The following is a 20,249-nucleotide window of genomic DNA, read 5'->3' on the forward strand; positions in this document are numbered from 1 at the left end:
CAGTGGGGTCCCTCGGCCTGGCCTGTGGGATCAGGCCGAAACTGGCTCTCCAATATCCCCCGATTGGGGTCCCAGATTGCAAGAGAATGCAGGCCAGGCCGAAGGACCTCACTGGTGCAGGATTGGTGCTGGGGAGGGACGTGGGAGATTGGCCAGCGGGGAGGGACTGTGGGAGGATCCCAGGGCCTGTCTGGGCCTAAATGGGCCGTCAGACATCCCTCTCACAATCCAGGACTGATCACCCCCTAACCACTCCACTGCCAGCCTGATTGATGCCTAACTGCTCCCCTGCCAGCCTGTTTGCCCCTAATTGCCCTCCGCTGCAGGCCTGAGTCCCCCCCAACTTCCCTCATCTGCCAGCCTGCTCACCCCTAACTGCCCTCCCTTGCAGGCCTGGTCCCTCCCAACTGCCCTCCCCTGCTGGCCCCGGTTGGCCATCTGGTGGTGGCCATCTTGTGTCCACATGGGGGCAGCCATCTTGAGTGTTGGAGTGACGATCAATTTGCATATTACTCTTTTATTAGATAGGATAAGTTAGTTTCAGGTGTACAGCATAGTAGTTGGGTATTTATATAATTTTCAAAATGTTCACCCCCCACCCCTAAGTTTAATCTCCGCCTGGAACCATACGTAACTAGAGGCACGGAATCCATGCAAAAGTAGGCCTTTGCAGCCGCTGCTGCTCGATCCCTCCCTCACAGCCCTGGGCGGCCGCCTGGACCCTTTCATCCCAGGAAGGACATCTGGAAGGTCATCTGGAAGGACATATGGTCTGATGAGCTTATTACGCTTTTATTATTATAGATTATTACAATATTATCGACTCTATTTCCCAGGCCTATTTTTCTTTACACCGTGAGCCAGCTTTCCCTATACCATTTGCTAAGCCTATGGTCTTTACCCCATTGTTCACAGCAGCACAATTTACAACTGCTAAATTTAAATATGCTATTCTATCTATTTTATGTGTGTTGTATAATAGTATATTGAGTTCTCATGGGTCTCTTTCTGAGCTCCTTTTTTTAGAAAAAGAAAAAAAAATCCTCATCAGAGGATATGTTTTTATGGACTTTTAGAGAGAGAGAAAGAGAGAGAGACACATCGATCGGTTGCCTCCCATACGCACCCTGACAGGGATCGAACCCGCAACCGGGGTAGGTGTCCTGACCGGGGAATCGAACCTGCCACCCTTTTTCCGGTGCACACACAGGATGATGCTCCAACCAGTGGCACCACACGGCCAGGGCCTGCTCCCCTCTGTATCACCGATCCAGCTGTCCACCCTTTTATTTTTTTTTAGATCCGTGAGTCGTGCTCTGTAGCACATCTTCCTTATCTCATGAGCAAGAAGCTCCTGTCTTGCACCACCACAGCCCTGTGTTCTACCAGCTGCCTCGCCCGTGCAGGAAATGCTCAGATCTTCTCCACCCTTCACAGACTCTGTTCCCAGGCCCCCGTCCCCTCCGGCTCCCGGGGCCGGCCTCCACCCCGGAGAGACACACACACAGGAGGAGGAAGTCAAGCCTCCCCAGAAACGCTCTGCACAGGGCCTCCGCTCCGCGTGTCCTCCCGAGAGACTCAGTTTACCCGCCTTCTCCTTCTACAACCAGCGGCTGTAGCCAGATCCCTGAGGTTTGGCTCCGTGTCCAACCAGAGGCTGGCAGCCCAAGCCGAGAGCAGGCGCTGGAAGCTGTCGAGATATAAGACGCCCTCATGAGCCAATTAATCAGGAGGCGTTTGCAGGGCGTAGCCCCGAAATAGAGGAAGTGTCTCCTATTTAGACTTCTCGAGCCTCTTTGTTTGCAGGGATTACAAAGGGCTCCCGTGTGAGTTATTGCTGCAGACAGGTGTAACCTTGAGTACATAATGAGTTAGTGCTTGGCGTAAGAATATGGGGATTATTATCAGTATTAGTTTATATTAGTCTATTACATTGGGTGGCGAGCTTGGAAAGTCAGACAGTTAAGTTTATCTTTCTTTTTAAAAAAATAGATTTTATTGATTTTTTTTTTTTTTACAGAGAGAAAGAGAGAGGGATAGAGAGTTAGAAACATCGATGAGAAAGAACCATCGATCAGCTGCCTCCTGCACACCCCCTACTGGAGATGTGCCCGCAACCAAGGTACATGCCCTTGACCGGAATCGAACCTGGGACCTTTCACTCTGTTCACTGAGCCAAACTGGTTTTGTCTATCTTTTTTCTTTTTTCTTTTTCTTTTATTTGTTTTTTAATATATATTTTATAGATTTTTTTTACAGAGAGGAAGGGAAAGGGATAGAGAGTTAGAAATATCAGAGAGAGAAACACCAATCAGCTGCCTCCTGCACACCCCCTACTGGGGATATGCCCACAACCAAGGTACGTGCCCTTGACCGGAATTGAACCTGGGACCCTTAAGTTCGCTGACCGACACTCTATTCACTGATCCAAACCGGTCTTGGCTTAAGTTTATCTTTTTCTATTATTTGAACTAAAAACGAAGTCATCCTATATAATAAAAGCCTCATATGCTAAGTCCAGTTTGTCCTGTCATCTGTTCAACCAATCAAAGCGTAATATGCTAATGATATGCGAAGGCCACTTAGCTGCTTGCTATGACATGCCCTGACCACCGGGAGCAGACACTCGGACAGGTAGATTGGCTTGCTGCTGGGGTCCAGCCGATAGGGACTGAGTGAGATGGGCTGGACATGCCCTGGAGCCCTTCCGTGGTCCCTCCCTGGCTGGCCAACCTCCCACATCCCTCCCCAGTCCCGATCGTGCCCTGGTGGGGTCCCTTGGCCTGGCGTGTGCTCTCTCAAAACCCGTGACCCCTCGAGGGATGTCAGAGAGCCAGTTTCGGCCCAATCCTTCAGGCCAGGCCGAGGGACCCCCCTGGGGCACGGATTCATGTAGACCCTCCCGTTTCTCAGCAAAACAAAAACTTCCCCGGAAAACCCAGCCACCAGGTTCCAGCTTATAGCTTGCGGCTGAGAACCAGATCACGTGACAGCCCAGGTGTGTGTGTGTGTGTGTGTGTGTGTGTGTGTGTGTGTGTGTCTTTAGCTGGGTCATAGGCCCCCTGGAGGGTCATTGGCCTCAGAGGGTAATGCATGAGGGACAGAATGACAACTGCAACTCAAATTTTTAAAAAAATTTCTTTATTGATTATGGTATCACATAGTTGTCCTCATGCCCCCCATCATTCCCATCCCAAACCCCTCCCCACGTATGCCCATGTTGTCCATGACCACTGGTTAGGCTCATCTGCATGCACACAAGTCCTTTGGTTGATCTCTCCCCCTTGCTCCCACTCTCCCCTACCTTCCCTCTGGGGTTTGGCGGTCTGATCGCTGCTTCTCTGTCTCCGGGTCTGTTTCTGTTCATCAATGTATGTTGTTCGTCATTTCCCCTAAGATGCGTGAGGTCATGTGACCCAAGGAATTCCCTTATTCTTACAGCTGGCGCAGTGCAGTGCAGTGGTGGTGGTGCAGACTGCGAGAGGGTGCAGGCTGGGCTGAGGGACCCTGCCCCTACCCAGTGCACGAATTTTGTGCACCAGGCCTCTAGTCCACATGTGTCAAACACAAGGCCCGCGGGCCAAATCCAGCCCGCCAGGCCTTGCAATGTGGCCCACACCGCGCTGTCATCACTGCACTCCGCTGTCAGTTTATGACATTGTCAGTTTATGACTGTTCAGTAAACCATTCGGGCTGCGATTTAGGCTGGATTTTAGATTTTGGCCCCTTCTCTGATTGAGTTCGACACCCCTACTCTAGTCTAATATAAACAGCCTCCCTCTCCTTTCTTGTGCCCTGTTCTCATTTGATTGGGGTCATTTACACATTTGCAATTAATACCCAATGTGTTTGTCTGTCTCCTTATGCTCTGTCTTCTCTGCCTGGGGCGTGAGCTCCAAGGGGCAGGAATATTTGCTGTGTTTTGCCCGCTGAGGTGTCCCCAGCCCCTGGGACAGTTGCCGGCCCCTGACAGTCAGACACTCGCTCCATATTGGGATGGACGTGGGAAGCAGCTGGAGAGGACCTGGGTCTTGCCTTGGAAATAGCCTCCCAGAGCCAGCCCCGCAGCAGGGAGTTGTGAGAGGTGAGGAGGGTGTGAGGTGGGGGGAAGAAGACCACACACAGAGTCCACTTCTCCTTGGGCGCTTTATTTCTGGCCTTTGCAGGCCCCCCGGGAGCCAGCTGCAGAGCTGGGGTCAGTCCCTGGTTGGGGAAGGGAGACCCTGGAGACTCGGGGGGCTGGAGGTCACATCCTCTACATCCTCGGGGAAGGAGGGGGGAGGGGTTGGGGGGTCTGGAAGGAGTGTCAGGTCCCTGCCCTGGGGAGAGGGCATGCCGGGGGGCCTGGGCGGCCTCAGGAGTTGGCGCGGATGGTATCCCGGATCCACTTGGTGAACATGCAGAGGTTGGTGTAGACGCCGGGCTTGTCGGGCTGCGCGCAGGGGAAGTCGCCCCAGGACACCAGGCCCTGCAGGGTGCCGTTGCAGACCACGGGGCCCCCGGAGTCACCCTGCGGGGAGAAGGGGAATAAGGGGTAGTCGCAGAGAGAAGCAGAGACGTGGGGAGGTGGAGAGAGGGAGACGAAGGCAGAAGGGACAGAGAGGGACAGAGAGGGGCAGAGAGAGAGGATGTTAACAGTCTACCCTGCACCCATCTTCTGTCCCTTCCCCCCCCCCGCCCCCACTGTCTGTCTCTCTCCCATGCATCTCTCGCTGTTTCTCTCACGCTCTCTTCCTGCCGCAGAATACCTTGTTTCTCCCACTGGACAATCCTTTCTCTCCCTTCCTCGCTCCTTACCCTCCCCTGACAGCAATTCTGCTCGTACTGAGGCCTCCTCACTTTATATATATATATATATTTTTTTTACAGAGAGGAAGGGAGAGGGAATAGAGAGTTAGAAGCGTCCATGAGAGAGAAACATGGATCAGCTGCCTCCTGCACGCCCCCCCCCCCCCCCCCCCCACACACACTGGGGATGTGCCCGCAACCAAGGTACATGCCCTTGACCGGAATCAAACCTGGGACCTTTCAGTCCGCAGGCTGACGCCCTATCCACTGAGCCAAAGGGGTTTTGGCGAGACCTCCTCACTTTTGCTGAGAGGCAGATGTCAGTCCTTGGAAGAGACAGTCTCAACCCGTTGGCATTGGGGCCGGGCAATTCCTCGCAAGGGGAGGCTGTCCTGTGTGCTGTCAGAGGTTCAGCAGCCCTAGCCGGTTTTGCTCAGTGGATAGAGCATCAGCCTGCGGACTGAAGGGTCCCAGGTTCGATTCTGGTCAAGGGCATGTACCTTGCCTGCAGGCACATCCCCAGGAGGGGGCGTGCAAGAGGCAGCTGATTGATATTTCTCTCTCATCGATGTTTCTAACTCTCTATCCCTCCCCCTTCCTCTCTGTAAAAAAAAAAAATCAATAAAAAAATATAAAAATAAATAAATAGAAAGAAAAGTCCTCATCGAGTGGGTTGTTGCAGGACGTCCTATCCTATGGGACCGGTTTCACCTCGGCCTTGAGCCAGCCCCCTGTTTATGGGTTTTGTGCTTCTAGAATAACAACAACCTGAACTATCCCAGGAGCTCCTCTCCAGGGCTGCAGGATAAATGCCCGGACACCGGGAGGAGGGGACCCCAGCATTCCTCACTGCTATCTTTCCCCCACAGAGCTGGGTAACCATGCATATTCCCGGTTAATGATCCCGCATCCACATGCGAAAGAAAGATACATCTCTCTATGTTACTCCATATCCAATCCCAGAGAGCCTCACCCCACCCCGATTTCTCCCACCTCCTTCACCCACCAGCCATGGGTATCATGCAACCTTCCTTATCTCTTCTGTAATGATGCTAATCTATATATATAAAAGCCTAATATGCTAACTGTCCCTCTGATTGTTCGACCAGTTGCTATAATGTGCACTGATCACCAGGGGGCAGATGCTCCAACCAATAGGATCGGGTCTGGGTGAGACGGGCCAGACATGCTCTGGAGCCCTCCCAGGGTCCCTTCCTGGCCCTGATCGTGCACCGCTGGGGTCCCTCGGCCTGGCCTGCGCCCTCTTGCAATCCGGGACCCCTCAGGGGATGTCAGAGAACCAGTTTCGGCCTGATCCCTGCCGGCCAGGCCAAGGGACCCCACGGGTGCACGAATCTGTGTACTGGGCCTCTAGTCATAAAATAACCCCCCAGCCTGCCATCCCCTGGACCATGGTCTCCATCTTTTGAGATTTTGCTTTGGGTTGGGCTGAAATAAACTCTTCAAACCCTCCTTGAGGTTTGGGACTTCTTTTGCAGACGGAACTGCCCCCAGGGACTCATTTGGGTTGCTGAGGCTGGATTCTCCATCGCTCCCTGTAATTACCCTCCTATCGTGATACGCGCCACTCTTTCCTGCCTTTCCTTATTTATGTCTTTACGAGTTACGAGTGACTCCACGGGGCCTGGCGTCCGTGAAGAGGAAGCCGAAGGCCTGGCTTCTTTCCCTACCAGCCGACACCGTTTCAGGGCAAAGGACCTTCGCTCCCCACGCTTCTCCATTTCACCTCTCTTGTGGCCTAATTTGTCTCATTTGGTTTTTGGTTTAATATCCCTGTAGGGTTTCTTTGGATAAGTGTGCTGAGCCGTGGCTCCTGGCCTGTTAGGCAGAGCCAATAACAACAACCCTCCAAGGAGCCAATGGGCTGACTAAGCTAACCACTTCAGCAATTAGCCGCTCTCATTACTGCATCACTCACATTAATAGTGTTGCTATTATTTCTTGCTTTTGGTGGCCAAGCCCACACACACTGGTATGAAAAACAGACTTGTAGTCTGCCAGAACCTCAACCAAACGACCAAACCAAACCAAACTATACAATCCCCTCCCCCTCCCCCAACAAAACAACAAAACAGAAGGTGCCAAGCTAAATGGGTTAAAAGGCGGGCATTCAAACCAGATGTGTTTTTCTCTGATACCCACCCCCGCCCCCACCCCTCTATCCAGAGGTGTGTGCTCCTACGGTTCAGGGGGAACAGCACTGAAATGGGGAGACCCGGGAAGCCGTTGCCATGGTGAGGTTTGTAAAATTTGGGGGGGAGGAGGGGCGGTGAAGAGCTTGATCATGTACATCCCCCTAGAGCCCAGGGCAAAGATTCCTGATGGCGGTGTCAGCTTAATTTTAGTTTCTGCCACCCTCCATAGACGTAGCTTCTATGAGAACACAGAGAAACTCTGTTGAGGATCGAAAAATATGGTTGAACACTGACCCCACCCACCTCTCCAGCCTCAACTCCTACGGGCCCCCAAACCTCTCCCCCAGACCCTGTCCCCAAACACGCTGGCTTCTTTCTGTTCTCTGAGTCAGCTGAACTCCTCGCTGCCTCAGGACCTTTGCCCTTTAACCTTCACCAGGCTGGCTCTCCTTTGTGTCACTCAGTCCCTGCTCCTATGCCACCTCTTCCAGGAGGCCCTCCCAAGCCCCCAAGCCTCCCATCCCTTGCTATCATAGAACCATGTTCTATTTTCTGCACAGCCCTTATCAGCCTCTGAAATGACTCTATTTATGCAGTTTCTTGGCCATTTAAAAAAAAAATTTTTTTTGCTCCTCTAGACCTTTCAACAACTTTGGTATCAATCTTATATATGATATATAATGTTATATTATATATAATATATATCTTATATATGATATATAATCTTATATATAATATATAATATATATCTTATATACCATATATATTAAACTTTCTTTTTAAAAAAAGATTTTTACTGCCGAAATCGGTTTGGCTCAGTGGATAGAGCATTGGCCTACAGACTGAAAGGTCCCAGGTTCGATTCCGGTCAAGGGCATATACCTTGGTTGCGGGCACATCCCCAGTAGGGGGTGTGCAGGAGGCAGCTGATCGATGTTTCTCTCTCACCGATGTTTCTAACTCTCTATCCCTCTCTCCTTCCTCTCTGTAAAAAAATCAATAAAATATATTAAAAAAGATTTTTACTGACTTTTTTTTTTTTTTTTTTTTTTTTTTTTTTTTTGAGAGAGGATGAGAGAAGGAAAGAGAGATGGGCCAGACATGCCCTGAGCCAACCTCCCTCGGTCCCTCCCCAGAGTATTCAGCGTGAGCGGGGTCCCTCCGGCAGGTGGGGTCCCCCAGCCTGGCCTGCAGGGACCGGGTCAAAACCGGCTCTCCGACATCCCCTGAGGGGTCCTGGAGTGGGGAGGGCACTCTGCAAAGTTACTGTCGTACAGAGTGTGAAACGCAAACGCAAGTGTGCAATACACCAGACGTGGGGCCCACACTCCCCCAGCAGCAACGTAACCCGAGGCCGAAGGTGGAATTGGGCTTCTTCCTCTCTGGTTTCCGGAACCAGAACCGTCGCTGCCAAGTCACTGCAGCTCGGCAGCCCCTGCGCTGAGCGTCTGCCCCCTGGTGGCCAGTGCGCATCATAGCGACCCGTCGGATTGAACCTAGTAGCCTTTTATATCTATAGATGGACAGCGCGGCCCACGGCATGAGCACGGGCGGGAGCCAGGGTCCTGGCGGGTCTGGCCGTGGCCGGTTCCTCAGCACTGAGCCAGGCCCCGGGTCTCACAGGCAGCGACACTTGGACGCCCCTGCTCTCACCTGGCAGGAGTCTCTGCCCGCCTCGTCCCCGGCACAGAACATGGTGTTGTCGATCTGGTTCGGGTAGGCCTGCTTGCACCTCTCGTGGTTCAGCACGGTGATGTTCAGGCACTGGAGGGTCTTGGGGAAGTTCACTGCCGAGCAGAGACGGGCAGGGTGAGTGGCGGGGAGAGGCGGGGAGGGAGGGGATGGGGCACAGAGTGCTCAGGCAGAGACAGGGAGAAGGCGGGCATGCCTGAGCATCGGGAGGGACCTGGAGCCCTGGCTGGTGTGGCCCAGTGGTTGGAGCGGCAACCTGTGCATTGAAGAGTGGTGGGTTGGGTTCCAGGTCAAAGGGCACATGCGTGGGTTGCAGGTTCGCTCCCCAACCCCTGGTTGAGGCAACCAATTGATGTCTCTCTCCCTCTCTCTCTCTCTCTCTCTCTCTCATCCACGAATGCCAGAAACCAATCACTGTCTCACTGATAGAAAGATGTGGACAGGAAGCCGGGAAGGCTGGTCAACAACCTTAATTGCTCTGACCACTCACCGTTTAGTTGAGGCATTGTTAGCTGAAGCAGCCTCCACCTCTGTAAGTGTCTGTTATTTCCTGCCTAAGGGCTGTGGGTGTTTCCCACAGCCTCAATAAAAGGAGAGCAAGGCCAGAGCGGGGTGTAGTCCTCCTACCAGAGGGGGGGCTCCTGCCTGGACCCCGATATTCCCAGATGAAAGCTTTTCTAGTCTCTCTTCCTTTGTGTGCGGCCTTCTCCAGAACCCGAACCCTGAACCGGAACCCTGAACCGCGCGGGACGTGAAAGGGGTTCCCACACGTGAAGAGCGTACATCAGATGTTACAGTAATAGTAATAAGGACAAAACACAGTACAGAATAAGGATTAAAGTGTGGGATTGAAGTGTGATATCCGGAAGTATGGAATGTCATGTAACCAAACTGATAAGCACCCTTGAGTGGCCTGAATGTAGAAAACAGGTAACGTGATCTGTACCCCATATGGAAGACCGGAGAGCAGGGCTCCTGGGACCCGCTGATCAGACACACTGAGGACACATCTGAGCGCTGAAGACTCATAAAAAGAGCAAGCTCCACAGAAGATCAGAGACGTTCCTTCTGCTCCTCCACAGAGGGTCGCTCTCCTCTTCCCCTGCCTGCACCAGTCAAAGCTCTGCCCGAGCCATGAGCCATCGCGAGAGGCCTCAACTGAAGCCCAGCCACAGCTGCAATGTCCTCCGTGAACCGTGTGTGTGTGTGTGTGTGTGTGTGTGTGTGTGTCAGTGCGGATCCCCGGGTGGCCTGCCTAGGCTTCTAGAACCCACCAGGACTCTGGCAAATAAACCGTGAGTGATTTGTGCACTGCCTGTTTGTCTCCTGTGTAATTCATGCTCGGTGGAATTATTAATTAAGTACCTAGGGTCGTACGTGTCAGATTTCTGGCTGAGGCACCCTAGGCCGCCTGTGCATACGTCCTTATGGAATTATTGGGACAATAGATGAGGAGTAACACACGCACGCACGCACGCACGCACGCACGCGCACACACACACACACACACACGCACGCACGCACACGCACACACACACACGCACGCACGCACACGCACACACACACAAGGACCTGGACGCTCACCTTGGGGGCTGCTGGTTGTCCCCCAGCCAGACACCAAGCAGCTGGTGCCCACGGCCGGGCAGTGGGAGGAGATGTTGATGGGCCTGACGTTCGGCGACTCCATGATTTTCCGGTTCAGCTTGATGAGCATCAGGTCGTTGGTGTGGCCGGGGCGGGAGAAGCCGGGGTGGGGGATGGACTTGACCCCTCGGAACAGCTGCTGCCCTTGCTCATACACCGGTGACATGGAGCGGTGGCCCAGGCGGATTCGGAAAATCCTGAGGAAGACAGTGCGGGTCGCCACCAACCCCGACCCCTAGCCCCGTCGCCGAGGCCAACAGCAGCCGCAGACGTGGTCCCAACCCCAACCCACCAGCCCGACACCATCTTTACCTCCTACCTCATGCCTGTCCCCACCCCATCCCCAACTCCCACCCGAATCCCTCCCCCACACAGAAACCCCAAACCTAACCATCCCCAATCTCCAAGCCAACCATCTCCATCCCCACCCATAGCTCTAATCCCTACCCCATCCTCAATCCTGCATCTATTTCCAAGGCCAAGTTTACCCAACGCCCTCCCAACAGCCACCCGTTCGACTCTAGAGCCAACCACCATGCCGTGCCCACCCCAAACCATCAACAGATACGTGCCCGTCCCCATTCCCAACCTCGAACCCAACTCTCACCCCATTCCTAATCCCTTACCCACCCCCAAACCATCAACCTGTTTTGCAGGTTCTCTCCCCAGCCCAGGGGGATGTAACCAATCGATGCTCTCTCTCTCTCTCTCTCTCTCTCTCTCTCTCTCTCTCTCTCTCTCTCTCTCTCTCTCTCCTGGAACCCTTCAGTCCTGAGGCCCAGGCTCTCCCCACTGAGCCAACCCGGCTAGGGCTCCGACTCCACCCTTAATCCCATCCCCAACTCTACCTCCTCTTGCTCCCTCAGCCCCCACCCGTCTCCCCAGCCCTTGGCCTCCAGGCCGCCCCCCCGCCCCAGCCCTGTTGCGGGAGGCCCCACTCACTTCTTGTAGCAGTGGGCGGCCGTCAGCAGCCACTGCGGGGCCACCAGCACCGCCCCGCAGTAGAGCTGGTTGGGCCTCAGCAGCAGCGCGGCCTGCCATGGCTGGGCGTGCTCGTCGCAGTCCGTCCCGTTGACGATGCGGTCGCTGTTTTCCCGGCTGCCCTCCCTGGTCCCGGGTCCGAGGTCCCGGCTGCCCTCCCTGGTCCCGGCTGCCAGGTCCCGGGTGCCCCCAGATGCCCCGGAGGCAGGGGGGTTGCTGCAGGAGGCACCATCATTTGCAAGAACAGGCTCTGGGGGCAGGAAACAGGAGGGAAGGGGCTCGGAGGTGGAGCTGGGACCAGCCCCAGGAGGTCAGATTTCTGAAGGGCGCTCACATTGCAGGGGGGGGAGTGGGGCCAGGAGTTTAGGGGTGGGGCCAGGGAGGGCGGGGCCAGGGGCGGGCCAGGAGTTTAGGGGCGGGTCCAGGGGGAAGGAGCGGGTCCAAGAGTTAGGGGGAGGGCCAGGGGGAGAGGGCGGGTCTAGGAGTTTAGGGGCGGGGCCGGGGGGAGGGCGTGGGTCCAGGAGTTTAGGGTCATGGTCAGGGGGGGAGAGAGAGGGTCCATGAGTTTAGGGGCGGGGCCAGGGGGAGGGAGGTGGAGCTTGGAGGTCCCTGAGCCGCAGGGAAGGAGCGAGGCTTAGAGTTCAAGGGCAGGGTCCAGGCTCAGGCTGGGAGAGTGGACTTAGGCGAGATCTCGGGATCCCTAGGAGTGGTCAGAGGTTTAGTGGGTGGGCCTGGGAGGGTAAAACTGGACAACCTCGGGGGTGGGGTCAAGGGTCAGGAGGTGGAGCCCGGGGTGCTCAGGGGGCGGGGCCTGTGGCTGGGGCTTAGGGTGGGGCCTGGTTTCGAGGAGTGTGGCCAGGCCTCAGGGAATGGCGTCAGGGCTGGAGGCGGCAGAGCCTGGGCGTGGGAAGGGCTTGGCACCGGCCTGGGTGGGGCCAAGGCCAGGGTCACGGGGCAGCCAGACTGCGAAGAGCTGGGGAGTAGAGGTGGGGCCGGGTTCTAGGAACTGAGGGTGGAGGTGAAGCGGGAGGAGCTAGAGGGTGAGGGTGGGCACCACCCAGGGCCCTGACCGTGGGTGTGGCCTGCACGGAGGTGTGGCTGAGGTCAGGGTCAGGGTCAGTGTCAGGGTCAAGGTCAGGGTCAGGGTCAGGGCACACAGGTGGGCCCCACAGAACCGGGGAGCAAGGTCAGCCTGAGAGCCCCACGGAAGGGAGAGCAGACTGGTTCCAACACAAGGCGCTCCTGAATGCTCCGCCCCCCACAGATCCACAGATACGACACCCCACTCCATCAGGCCCCCAAGCTTTTCCGTTCATGCTCTTGCTGACGACCCAGAGCAGAGAAGCTTCATGCACACCCCCCCAGGAAACACGCACCCCCCCCAGGAAACACGCACCCCCCCCCAGGAAACACGCACACAACAGCTGTCACAGACAAGCGCACAGCGTCGCCTCCCGGGACAGCTGCACACACCGCTGCCTCGCGGTGCACAAGGCCCAGACACACACACTGGGGGGGCCTCACCTGCTCTCACACCCACGTGTCTCAGTGACACGCCTGCATGTCTCCTATGTATGCAAGTGCAGACCATGTATGCACATGTGCCGTGACACACCGGGCACCATCCGCCTTCACACAGCCATTGTCTCAGAGGGAGGGCAACTCCACACAGAGCTGCACTGGCGCACATACAGCCCGCACACACATGCAGTCATATTCAATCACCTGCACATACACGCAGTCACATACAACCCCCCGCACACACACGCAGTCACCTTCAATCACCCGCACACACAGTCACCTGCACAAACACGCAGTCACATACAATCCCCGCACAAGCACGCAGTAACCTTCCATCACAACACACACACACACACACACACACACACACACACAAACACAGTCACATACAATGATAGCGCGTAGGGCTTCACGCCGTCCAACGGGCCTAAGTGGAGCCACACAAAACCTTGCACAGCCACAGCCACCGCCACAGCCACAGACACAGACACTGGACTCACACAGGCCCGGCCTGGCGCCAGTCCCTGCACCCCCCCCCCCAGGCACCCCGGGGCCACAGAGTGCCTCCCCCTAGCACCCCTCCGCTCACCTGTCACCCGCAGGAGGAGGGCGGCGAGCAGGGCGCCGACCATCCACGTCCAGGGCGGTCCTGTCCTGGCCATGGTCACTGCGCCTGCCAGGGGGCGGGGAGCGGGGGCCCAGTGAGGACAGAACCCCATTCTCCTCAGGAACTGGGGGAATCCACCCTGCAATCTCCCTCGCTGCCCGCTCCCCGGCCTCACCTGCACGGGGTCCCCCTCCCCGCGGCTTCCCCTGCACGGGGTCCCCCTCCCCGGCCTCACCTGCGCGGGGTCCCCTCCCCGGCCTCACCTGCAGGTCCCCCTCCCCGGTCTCACCTGCACCGGGTCCTCATCCCCGGCCTCCCCTGCACGGGGTCCCCTCCCCGGCCTCACCTGCACGCCCCCCTCCCCGCCTCACCTGCACCAGGTCCCCTTCCCGGGCCTCACCTGCGCGCCCCCAGGTCGGAGGGGGTGGGGAGCCGCTCTGGGCTCAGCGCAGAGTTCGGGGCCCGCACCGTCCGCCGCCGCCGCCGCCTCCCCGCTCCCGGCTCCCCGTCTGGTTATAACCACCCACGGCCGCCCGGGGCGCATTCCCGGGCAGTGAGGCGCCCTGGCGGGTCTCAGCAATCACTCCTCCTGCCTCCCCCCCATTCCGCCCCCGAGCACCCCCCACCCCACCCAGTCCCCAAGCCACTCCCTGCCTCCCGGCCCAGGAATGGGAATGGGGATGGGGAGGGGTCTGCGCTCAGGGCCAGGCTTCTCTCTGTCCCGAGCGCCCTCTCTCACCTCCCGGCACCCTTCCAGCCTCCTCTCCGCGCTGCCAACTCTCCTACCGTCCGTCTCTCCCTCTCTGCTCCCCTCCCAGTCTCCCCGAGTCTCCTTCGGTGTAAGGTGTCCACAGAGTATCCCTCTTTGCCTCTCTCCCCGCTTCCCTTCCACCTCCTTCCACCCCCACCCCCTTGGAAGGATCCAGGTCTCTCTGTGTCTCAACGTGTCTGCTCCTCTGTCCCTCCCCCTCTGCCTGCCTTTCTGTGTCTCTGCATCTTGCTCTTTGTGGCTCCGTGATATTCTCTCTCTCTCTCTCTCTCTCTCTCTCTCTCTCTCTCTCTCCCTCCCTCCCTCCCTCCCTCAATGAAATGTCACTTATTAAACAGGCAACAGTCTTTAAAGAATATATATATATATATATATATATATATATATATATATATATATATATATATATATATATATTTTATTGATTTTTACAGAGAGGAAGGGAGAGGGATAGAGAGCCAAAAACATTGATCAGCTGCCTCCTGCACACCCCCCACTGGGGATGTGCCCACAACCAAGGTACAAGCCCTTGACGGGAACCGAACCTGGGACCCTCCAGTCTGCAGGCCGACGCTCTATCCACTGAGCCAAACGGGCTGGGTGGATCCTCTCTCTTTTGAATGCTTTTGAGTACTTGGGTTATCAAACACCCCTTGGAATTGTCCAGTCTGCTTTCATTTTTCTTTAAAAACGGCTTCCTTGAGGCATACCTGGGGCACCAGAAGCCATGTGCATGTCCGCAGACAGTGTCCTGACTGCGGGACACACACAAACCCTCTCATCGCCAACACCATCCTGTTCACGGCCCTCTCACGTGTCTGTGTGATTCCTGTCTGCCTCTCTCCACCGCTGGGTCTCTGTACCTGTCCTCCCCTGTTCCTCCCCTCTGTGACTCAATCCTCTCTCTCTCTCTCTCTCTCTCTCTCTCTCTCTCTCTCTCTCTCTCTCTCTCTCTCTCTTCTGTCTCTTGGTTTCCCTAACCCTGCATTTTGGGTCCAGCAGACTCAGGTCACTTTGCCAAGACACCCCACAACCCCGTCTCCTGCCCTTCACCCTGGTGCCAGGGCTAGGATCCAGGCCACCCCTCCCCCTGCCCCTGCCTGGCAGGTGAGGTGGCCCAGCCGCTCAGCCAGGCGTGGGTGAGAAAGTTGGGCTGGGCCACCTGAGGCTGAGGGGGTGGGTGGCTCCTGGCCCGTTGGGAAATGGGGCACACTGGGTGGGGAGCTCCAAAGGTGCCCTCTCCCTCCCTGGTCCCTGGTCCCGGGCCATCTGGGGCCGCCTCTGCTGACCTGTCCCTCCATCCGGTCTTTCTGGGCGCCCCCGACTGTGTGCAAGCATCTCTCAGGGTGACGGCGGCGAGGCTCTGTCGCCACGAGGAAGGAAGAGCTACGCGCTCACTCATTCAGCACGTATGTGCTGAGCACCTACTGTGCGTCACACCCACCCGTCCGAGAACCGACGGGCACAGATGCTGGCCTGGCGAAGGTCACCTGCCTTGAAGGGAGAGCTATCTCCCTCCCTCTGTCTCCAGGCGGGTGTGAGAGCTCTGAGTCTGGCTTAGTACACAGGGGGTAAAATAGGAAAAATAAAATTCTGCCCTGGCCGGTGTGGCTCAGTGGATAGAGCGTTGGCCTGTGGACTGAGGGGCCCCAGGTTCGATTCCGGTCAAGGGCATGTACCTTGGTTGTGGGCACATCCCGAGTGGAGGGGGGGAGGTGGTGGTGGTGGTGCAGGAGGCAGCTGATCCATGTTTCTCTCTCATCGATGTTTCTGGCTCTCTATCCCTCTCTCTCCCTTTCTGTAAAAAAAGTAAAAATAAAATATATAAAATAAAATAAAATGCTGAGGTTTATTTTGATTATTACATGCCTTAAAGTGACACATCCACAACCTAACCCTTTCTTAGTTTCTTAAGTTGAGCCTGCAAACTTAAAAAAAAAAAAAAATATATATATATATATATATATATATATATATATATATGGATTTCAGAGAAGAAGGGAGAGATAGAAACAAAATGATGAGAGAGAATCATTGATCGGCTGCCTTCTGTGCACCCCACACTGGGGATCGAGCCCACAACCCCTACATGTGCCCTGACCAGGCATGGAACTGTGACTTCCTGGTTCATAGGTTGACGCTCAACCACTGAGCCACACCAGCTGGGCTCATTCTATATATGTTTTTTATAAAAAATATATTTTATTGATTTTTTACAGAGAGGAAGGGAGAGAGAGAGTTAGAAGCATCGATGAGAGAGAGTCATCGATCAGCTGCCTCTTGCACACCCCCCACTGGGGATATGCCCACAACCAAGGTACATGCCCTTGACTGGAATAGAACCCTGGACCCTTCAGTCCCCAAGCTGACGCTCTATCCATTGAGCCAAACCGGTTTCGGCTCATTCTATATATGTTTTAACACGTTTTTAAAAAGCGTCACATGAGGGTATGTTTTTCATTGATTTTTAAAATCTTTCACTTAAATTTATTTATTTACTTTTTGATTAAGGTATTAGATATGTGTCTATATCCCCCCATTGCCCCTCCACATCACTCCTGTACATGCCCTCACCCCCCTGCTGTCTCTGTCCATTGGTTATGCTTATTTGCATGCATACAAGTCTTTTGGTTGATCTCGATTTTTATTTTTTTTAAAAGAAATTTTATTAATATTTTTACAGAGAGGAAGGGAGAGGGATAGAGAGTTAGAAACATCTATGAGAGAGAAACATCGATCAGCTACCTCCAGCACACCCCCTACTGGGGATGTGCCCACAACCAAGGTGCATGCCCTTGACCAGAATCGAACCTGGGATCCTTCAATCCGCAGGCCAATGCTCCATCCACAGAGCCAAATCAGATAAGGCATCAATTTTTACTTTTTAATATATTTTTATAATATATTTTTTATTGATTAAGAGAGGAAGGGAGAGGTAAAGACTTAGAAACATCAATGATGTGAGAGAATCATTGATCGGCTGCCTCCAGCACGCACCCCCACTGGGGATGGAGCCTTTCACAGAAATGTGCCCTTCACAGAAATCAAACCTGGGATCTTTCAGTCCACAGGCTGATACTCTAACCACTGAGCACACCAGCCAGGGCAATGTGGCCACCCATCTATACTAATAAAAGGGTAATATGCTAATTAGACTGGGTCAACCAGACATCTTCTGGATGTCAGACTTCCTTCTGGACAGGGGGTGACCAGGCCGGCGGGGGGGCAGTTAGAGGGTGACCAGGCTAGCAGGGGGGGCAGTTAGGGGGATGACCAGGACAGCAGGGGGGGCAGTTAGAGGGTGTCCAGGCCAGCAGGGAGTCAGTTAGGAGGTGATTAGTCTGGCAGGGAGGCAAGTTAGGGGTGATCAGGCAGGCAGGCGAGTGTTTATGAGTGATCAGGCAGGCAGGCAGGCAGGCAGGCATGCAGGCAAGCGGTTAGGAGCCAGCAGTCCTGGATTGCGAGAGGGATGTCCGACTGCCGGTGTAGGCCCCACCCCGAAGGGGTCCCGGATTGGAGAGGGTGCAGGCTGGGCTGAGAGACCCCGTCCCCCATGCACGAATTTCGTGTGCCAGGCCTCTAGTTATCTGTAAGCCTTTGGGCTATCCCTTGAGCCTCTCTAAGCCTCAGCTTCCCTCTCTGTAATTAGGGAACATAATGCTTGCTGCGAGGATTACATGAGTCAGTAGATACGGTCCTTTAGAACAGCATACCGCGTGTGCCCAGTGTTTATTGCTATTGTGGCCCGGACATTAATTGGGTTCCTCCTGGTGACCCCTTTATAACTCGAAGAAGGGGTTGGTTAAAGAAGGCCCAGTCCCTTCCCAGGACTCAATATTTCCCTGTCCTCACCTTGTAAAAGTCAACCACCAGCCGAAACTGGTTTGGCTCAGTAGATAGAGCGTTGGTCTGCAGATTGAAAGGTCCTGGGTTTGATTCCGGTCAAGGGCATGTACCTTGGTTGCGGGCACATTCCCAGTGGGGGGTGTGCAGGAGGCAGCTGATGGATGTTTCTCTCTCATCGACGTTTCTAACTCTCTATCCCACTCCCTTCCTCTCTGTAAAAAAAAAAAAAAAGCCAACCACCACTTCCTATCGCACCCCTTTGAAAACATTTCACATTCCCGCCCTCATGGGTTTGGCTCAGTGGATAGAGCGTCGGCCTGCGGACTGAAGGGTCCCAGGTTCGATTCCGGTCACGGGCATGTAGCTTGGTTGCAGGCACATCCTCCGTCGGGTGTGTGCGGGGGCAACTGATCGATGTTTCTCTCTCATCGATGTTTCTAACTCTATCCCTCTCTCTTCCTCTCTGTAAAAGAATCAATAAAATGTATTTAAAAAAAATTTCACATTTCCTTGGCTCTTAAGACATGTAATGTTTGTTTCTCCAACTCTAAGCTCTTTGGAGCTGAGGGACTCTGCTCTTCTTATATAGCCCCTCTGTCTTGGGACCACATCTCTCTTCCAGTGAGAATGACACGGGGTTGCCCCAGCTGGTGGCTCAGGGATGTTGAAGAGCCCTCCTGTGCGTTGGGAAGGTCGCAGGTTCAATTCCTGGTCAGGGCAGATGCCCAGTTGGGGTGTGTACGAGAGGCAACCAATCGATATTTCTATCGCACATAGATGATTGTCTCTCTCTCTCTCTCTCTCTCTCTCTCTCTCTCTCTCTCTCTCTCTCTCTCTCTTTCTCTCTAATAAAAATATATCCTTGGGTGAGAATTAAAAGAGAGAGAGAGAGAGAATATTGATTTTGAATGTCCCCTATGGTTCAGTCTCTTAGTTTAATAACTTCCAATCTCATTCCACTCAGGGCAAAATAGGGTTGTCTTCAATATGTGTAAAACAAATGGATTATCATTTCTTTTTAAAAAAATTTCTTCATTGATTTAGGTATCACATATTTGTCCTCATCCTCCCATTCCTACCCCAAACCCCTCCCCACGCATGCCCCCACTCCGCTGTTGTCCATGACCACTGGTTAGGCTCATATGTATGCACATAAGTCCTTTAGTTGATCTCTCCCTCTTACCCCCACCCTTCCCTCTGAGGTTTGGCGGTCTGATTGATGCTCACCTGTCTCTGAGTCTGTTTTTGTTCATCTGTTTATGCTGGTCATTATTTCCCCTAGATGAGTGAGATCATGTGATACTAGAAATACACTTATAAGAATCGAAAATGAGACAAGCAATAACCACCCTTTGTCCACCATCCAGAACTGAAATACCGTGGCTGACATGTACACACAAGGAACTGTCTGACATTGAAACTGGGACTCCAAAGAACTGGTGGCCCAGAAAGCAACTCACTACAGACTGATGCATTTGCCTCTCAGCATAACCAGTATGTCTTGTCTCATTTTCGGTTCTTGTAAGTGTATTTCTAGTATCACATGAATTATCATTTCTTTTTAAAAAATATGTTTTATTGATTTTTTACAGTGTGGAAGGGAGAGAAATAGAGAGCTAGAAACATCGATGGGAGAGAAACATCGATCAGCTGCCTCCTGCACACCCCGCACTGGGGATGTGCCCGCAACCAAGGAACATGCCCTTGACAGGAATCAAACCCGGGACCTTTCAGTCTGCAGGCCGACGCTCTATCCACTGAGCCAAACCGGTTAGGGCAATGAATTATCATTTCTGATATTCTCTTTGTTCCTGAGTATTTCTCCGCTCCTCACCCCAGCCCCATGCAGGGAGTATTTCAACATAAAATTATATTTGTCTATTGACTTCAGAGAGGAAGGGGGAGGGAGATAGACATCAATGATGAGAGAGGGTCATTGATTGGCCGCCTCCAGTGCCTCTCTCTGGGGCGCTACCACCTGTCCCACTCACATCCTGGGAGGACACGTGACATACGTGTTGGTTTGTCTTCCTCAGAGATGCGGCCGCGGGGGGTGTAAGAGAAGGACGCTTCTCTGAGGACAGGTCTGGGCCTGGGGTTGGGGACAGAAGGGTGTACACCGGATGGGGTCATGCCTGGTGGGGGTTGATGGGAGAACCCCAGAGAGCATGGGAAGCCTAGGCCCTCACTCAGCTCTGTTTGTCTGCTCCCCTCATTTTAAAAAAAATACATTTTATTGCCGAAA

General features: G+C 54.2%; 1 protein-coding gene across 1 annotated transcript in view; it reads right to left on the reverse strand.

Annotated features, from left to right (window-relative positions):
* Positions 1–13,919, reverse strand: part of LOC311633470 (kallikrein-5-like) — a 176,453-nt gene extending 162,534 nt beyond the window's left edge. Inside the window, exons 1-6 of the mRNA XM_084906203.1 lie at positions 13,790–13,919; positions 13,372–13,455; positions 11,223–11,511; positions 10,221–10,477; positions 8,598–8,731; positions 4,339–4,510 (exon numbers count right to left, since the gene is read on the reverse strand). Of these exons, the coding sequence (XP_084762329.1) occupies positions 4,355–4,510; positions 8,598–8,731; positions 10,221–10,477; positions 11,223–11,511; positions 13,372–13,444 (909 nt within the window). The 5' untranslated portion in view covers positions 13,445–13,455; positions 13,790–13,919 and the 3' untranslated portion in view covers positions 4,339–4,354. The remainder of the gene's footprint in view (positions 1–4,338; positions 4,511–8,597; positions 8,732–10,220; positions 10,478–11,222; positions 11,512–13,371; positions 13,456–13,789) is intronic.
* Positions 13,920–20,249: the final 6,330 nt, after the last annotated feature.

Source organism: Pipistrellus hanaki, assembly GCF_964339955.1.
Source record: "Pipistrellus hanaki genome assembly, chromosome: 15".
Lineage (NCBI taxonomy): Eukaryota > Metazoa > Chordata > Mammalia > Chiroptera > Vespertilionidae > Pipistrellus > Pipistrellus hanaki.